Raw genomic sequence first — 6,190 nt, 5'->3', positions numbered from 1 at the left:
TTGTGCAATCAGATGTTAGACAGATTATAAATACCGTAGCCAAGTAAACAACTTTGTATTGTAGGATTATTAGTATAATTCATTATAGTATTACATATTAATATAAATATTATAAGATTTGGGTAGTCAAGTCAAGTCAAGTCAAGTCTGCTTTACTTGAATGAATACAGTCATTCAAGTAAATGAATGAATACAGTGAATACAGTCGGATGTATTAAATATATAAACTCACAGACTATTTGCATGTGCCCCAATGTGGAATAAAGATTAATTTATTTCTGTTTCAACTTGTAACCATCTAGTGTTTTTTCTCGCTACAGCAGTCGATGGTGTATTCTAGTGATGTGCGATTCGCACACGAATCGTTCATTGGAATCGGTTCCTTTCAAAGAATCCGTAATGACTGAACTCTGCCCCAAAACCAGTTGATCTTGATCTTATTAACTGTTAATGACATACTGTAAACAAAGGTGGAAACGTTGCTGAAACATATATCATATTTAACTGTTGTTGGTTGTGCAACATGTATTCCTTAATTGTTTGCAAGGAGCACTTTAAGTTATGATGTGGGCAATATGGGAGTCCAAACAATGTTGTGCATTCGTATATCACGTTTTAAAGAAACCATTATTCAGGTGACATAATCAGACACATACATTTTTTATTTCTTTATAGATGAAGAAACTAATATCTGAACAGGTTTGTTAAAAAGATTCATTGAAACTATCTGTTCAACGAACCGATTCACTAAATGCATCGGGTCTCCCCAGTAAGAGCGCCTCTAGCGGCGGATCGGGGAAGTTTTTACTGAACTCTCTGACTGGACTCCGCCGTTCCAGCTTTACAAAAGCGGTGGCAAACACCACGGCAAGCATGGGACACGTCCCGACTTATTAGAAATACAAAGGCTTTGGAAGATCTTTTGACTATATCGAGTTGTCTCTCCTTTTAGGACGTGCAATGGCTCCCGCCAGAAGAAAAGGTCTGGATCTGAAGGAAGTGTGCTGAATGCGGCTCATTCATGGAGTAAAGAGACTCGTTTGGGGATCATGAGTACAGGTTAGTTTCCTGGACGAATAAACATAAGCTAACTTACTTCTGCTGAACAAGCAGTCCAGGCAGGGAAGTCGGGAACGTAGGGGTTTTATTACGATATTTAACGATTTCATTAAAATATTCCCATGTGTTGCAACTTTATAGAAGTAAGGTTAGTAGCGTCAGTGTTCCCGTCTCTGTTAGAGGCTAATATTGTGCTAACGGGACGAACACATTCCTGGATGAAGAAGGTAAGGAACGGTGTTGTGGTTTTATTTTGGCATGTTTAAAAGCCGAACCCTGAAGGGATATTCTAGTTTCAGTTTTATCCAGGTTTTTTTCCTCCCAGGCATGTGCATGTATGGAAACCGCACGGAATACTTTGATTTAACTTCAGTCTTTTGTTTCAACCTTTCTTTATTTCCTTTCCCCGGTCCCTTCGGTTTTTATACACACTTATAACCATTTCGGTTAGAGGTCACTTTTTCCTTTGTCCTCGTCAATCGATAAGGACACTGTTATGGAGGGTTGAACCGTAGAGGATAAGGTGGAAAAGTCCCGTGACGGTCTTTCCACTGCTGCAAGGAGCTCTCTCCGGGAACATCCGCCTGATGATGACTCGGTCTCGCGTGCTGCTGCCGAGGAAGACGCAGCGACTCCGGCGACAGACGGCTCGTGAGCTCGGCTCCCGGATCCGGACTGAAGCACGAGCTCCGGGTGGACGGAGGAGGGCGCCTCCAGGATTAGTCTTGGATTGCTTCTCTTTGGAATGAAGACCACATTTCCTCAAGAGAGCATCAACTAATCTAAGTTGTTGTTTCTCCCGAAAGCGCTGTCTAAGTGAATTCTGCGAAGTCAACACAATCGTTTTCTCCTTTAATCGTTAATTTTGACATCTGTAGCATACATCCCACTATAATGATAACTGTAGTTACTTTAAAACTAACAGGATCTGCTTCAAGCCATGTAAACACATTTATTTTATGGAAGTAACAGTAACAAGAATAGTAGTAACTGCATTTTGTAGGAAATTAGGGTGTTTACTACGTTAGATTATATCCCCTGCCTGCTATTAGTTCTGAACATAGCAACATTTCCAGTTTTTGTCTATTACTCAGTAATTCATATAGATTACATTTTATAAACTAAGAGAAAATGTCTATGTATAGAAAACAGCTGTGTCCCTATCTGATATCTGTGACTTTAATATGTTTATGAGAACATTTATCAATCAGGCAATATCAAAACCATCCTTCACCTGTAATTTCATCGGCTCAACAACATTGCATCGGCTGAGGAGAAACTGTGATTTATACACACACACACACACACACACACACACACACACACACACATATATATATAATTTAGATTGCCTTACTCATTCTTATATTTTCTCTTCCACCGCTTACACACTACCAGTAAAAAGTTTTTTTTATTTTTTTTTATTTTTATTTTTTTATATAAAGTCTCTTCTGCTCACCAAGCCTGCATTTATTTGATCCAAAATACAGCAAAAGCAGTAATATTGTGAAATACTTTTACTATTTAAAATAACTGCTTTTTATTTGAATATATTTTAAAATGGAATTTACTCCTGCGATCAAAGCAACATTTTTAGTATGATGTCAACTCAATTATTCCAATTAAATTGTAACATAATAGTTTGGGATATAATGGCAACACCAGAAAAACAAAATGGCTTCAACATTTGATACCTGTGTGATATGTGAAATATGGATATTTTCTCAACATTGCAGCTGTCGTCTTTTACAATTCAATAAATGGAGCTGACAGTTAATTAGACTTTGTGTTATCCATTCATTCTTAAAGTTGAATGCTCTTCAACATCCAAACATAGGTGAATGCCTCTAAAAATGTTAAACTCTAAATCTAACATACTTTCTCGGCACGTGAACGCTTATTTTTGCATGCCTGTAGCCTATTTTGTCTCAAGAATCAGTGCTTTTTGTAAGGGCTATAAAAGGAAAGGTCTGATATTAGATTGTGTGTATTGGAAACAACTGTTTAGAATGCTGTACTAGAATATGCTATCGAGCATTATTGTGAAAGATGGCAAAATCTTGACCTGATAATGACTCATATTGGACTTTCACTTGCAGGATCTCACCCAATCCTAATAGCAGAGAATCAAATAAATCAAACGTTTCTTTTTGTTTGTTTCAGAGCTGCATTTCTGTCTTGTACTCAAGTCATGAGCCATCGTGTTCAGCTGTGTGTATGTGGTATGCAAGTCTATTCATGGCATTCATGTAGCTCCCCTCTCTTTCCTCTCTGTGTGAGTTTATGTAGGAATGAAGAAACCACCAGTTGCCCCCAAACCCAAGCTGGTTCAGTCGCAGAAACCATCACCTCCCCCCATCGCCCCAAAACCAGAGATCCTGCTGCCGTCACCCTCACCCACTGCACACAAGAGAGGAAAACCTGCTGTCGCCCCCAAACCATGTTTGCCCAAAGCCCCTCAGAAACCTCTCCAGCCAAGACAAGATCCCTGCAAAACCCAGCTTCCCCCTGTCTCCAAAAATGGGGGTCCTGCTCTACTATCCTCACACCTGTCACATTACATTATATCACCCAGTATTCAAGGTTATCAACTAGGTAACAGCAAATCAGAGGATTCTAAGGAAGCATGTGGAACAGCAGAGGTAGGTGTTTTCAAAGAGGGGGACAGCCCAAAAGAACAGTTGTTTCACAATGACACATTGGAACATGCTTCCAGATCTGAACAGGAACAAATGCATGCTCCCACGGACTCATCCCACACTTCCACAGAGGCACAGGAAGAACCAAACTCTGCCACACTAGAAAAAGACCAGGCAGGTACACAAAAACAAACTTCTGTGCAGATCCCACGACACAGTCCTACGGAAAGTCTGCAGGAATGGTCTGCAGAGCAGAAACACACCGGGAACTCCATTTTTAGCTCTTGCACCAGTGGCAATGATGGGGTTCCTGCACCACCCAGCAAGCCACTCCCTGTACCCCACCCACGACGCCCTCGGAGGGCACTTCTTAGGCAGAATGTTGTGGAAATTGCACCTTTGGACACTCAAGCAGATACACCTACAGAGACTCCTGAACACGTTCAGACAGACACATTACTAGAAAATCCCAAAAACTTTTCCAAAAGCTGTCACACCTACACAGACACGCCTCTAAATTTAAGTTCCCCTAAAGATAACACGGAAAACACGGACACTGACTCCTCAACCAACACTGATTCTTTGCACAATGTAGACTCTTTTCACAGTGCACATACTGAAGACGTGCCTTTTGATCTAGACTCCACCCATTATTCAGTTCCGACAAATGGTGTAACTTTAGCTTCTATGAGCACAGCTGCGGAGGAGGAGGGGTCGCAACCTCCAGCTCCACCACCTCGACAGAAATCCCTCCCACAAATGGTTGATTCCTCATGCAAGGCCTCAACATCAGTGGACAACTTGCTTTTGCATTGCCACTCAGATCTTCAAGAGGTTGAGTGTAAAGACGAGGAGGTGCAAAGCGATGATGAAGGTGATTGTGCATATGGAGATTTTGCTCGATACCCAATAACTCAGAGCCTTCCTAAACAGATTAAGCTCAGCTGTGGATCACAAGTGGCAGCTATAACCAAGCCGTCTCTGGACGGGGAGGAAAGGTCACCGAAAGTCATGCCTAAAAAGCCCCAACGAAACAGTCTTCCCGCATCTGCCGTGTTGCGGAAGCAAAACACGCCTCCTCTAACGCACACTCCTCCTCCACTTCCAAACTCCAGTCCTCCCGTATTCGGAGAACTTCCGGCACCTCCTCAGGAGAAACCTTCATGGCGAGTCGCTCTTCCCAACATCCCTCTCTTCAGTAGAAACCAGCCGGCTCGCAGTAACAGCCAACCACATGCTGGAGGTTTGGGACCTGTTTTCGTCAAACAGAGGGCGAAGTCGTTTTCCTCTGCAGATCTACAGAGAGTGGACACCGTATCCGAATCTTCCGAGCAGTTGGTGCGCTCCGATCAAACGCGCCGTAGCTTGCGGAAACTTCTAGAGCTGCGTGTGTGTGCACGGTTGCTTCCGAAGTTGCTTCGCAGTGGACAGTCCCTGGATTGCACTCGTACTGATGCTGAATACGAGGAGCATGAAGCCACACCCACTAATCAGGTCGCACCTGGCGATGATGAAGAAGCTCAAGCTGACAGTGAGGCTGACTGCGGAGTGGAATACGAGAACGTCCCATTATACGAGGAGATTCCGGAGTACATGAACCTGCCCTGGGTTTATTCAAATCAGGATGTGGACACGGGCGTGTATGAAGTTCAGGAACCATATGAGGCGAACAGGTCAGTTTGTGCATATGCATATATGACATTATTCACATCACCATCCCGAACTACAGTTGTCTTGTTTAATAGGTTTTGATTTGAGGGATTTACTGTGATTGATTGAGGTTACAGATATGGTAATGGCTTTGTGCCAATTCAACCATGATTCCTAAATTAAAAACATATAACACATTACCCTTTGAGCAATTTAGGAAAAAATTGGGTATTACAGTATGTTTCATTGAGAATACATTGAGAAAAGGTTTGCTATGATTATGTGCACTTAGTGTTGGGGAAAGTTACTTTTAAAAGTAATGCATCAGAATATTGTGTTTTATTCCATAAAAAGTAACTAATTGCATCAGTTAGTTACTTTTTATATAAATCCGTTCCTTTTGAGTTACAATTTCTGTCACCTGGTGTGGGTTAGCTTATTTGTTTTTTAATAACAACCACCCCCCCCCCACAAAAAAAAAATCTTTTTGGCAACTTTAAAGGCCCTTTTACACCAAAAGTCACTCTCTTTTTCCACACATCTACATATAAAATAACAAATTTGAGCACGAAAAAGTTGCGTCATAACGGCCTCATCACAATCCGTCATGTCATCGCTTACCACTGTATCAGTGCCTTTATTTATGCATATTTCATTTGGAGAAGAGATGATGTGTGTGCATACACAGTGCTGGTTCATGTTTGGAGCACAATAAAATATGAAAAAAGTTCACGAAAACTTGAAAACACGCTTAATTTGAATTCTCCTCTTTAATACGACCTCATGCATAATACAGTGCAGTGATTGGATTATAAGAGTACATTCTCGTGAATAATACCTAA

General features: G+C 41.5%; 1 protein-coding gene across 2 annotated transcripts in view; it reads left to right on the top strand.

Annotated features, from left to right (window-relative positions):
* Positions 1–831: 831 nt before the first annotated feature.
* LOC109109379 (FYVE, RhoGEF and PH domain-containing protein 6-like) overlaps positions 832–6,190 on the top strand; it is a 30,197-nt gene continuing 24,838 nt past the window's right edge. The window contains exons 1-3 of one of the 2 annotated variants that reach the window (XM_042722298.1): positions 832–867; positions 953–1,059; positions 3,349–5,371. In XM_042722298.1, coding sequence (XP_042578232.1) covers positions 1,050–1,059; positions 3,349–5,371 — 2,033 coding nt within the window. In that variant the 5' untranslated portion in view covers positions 832–867; positions 953–1,049. The other variant, XM_042722297.1, reaches the window with a different exon arrangement.

This window comes from Cyprinus carpio, chromosome B4, assembly GCF_018340385.1.
Source record: "Cyprinus carpio isolate SPL01 chromosome B4, ASM1834038v1, whole genome shotgun sequence".
In the NCBI taxonomy this organism is placed as follows: domain Eukaryota; kingdom Metazoa; phylum Chordata; class Actinopteri; order Cypriniformes; family Cyprinidae; genus Cyprinus; species Cyprinus carpio.
Note: the sequence above shows the minus strand (reverse complement) of the source record. Positions and strands in the feature narration are given on the sequence as shown.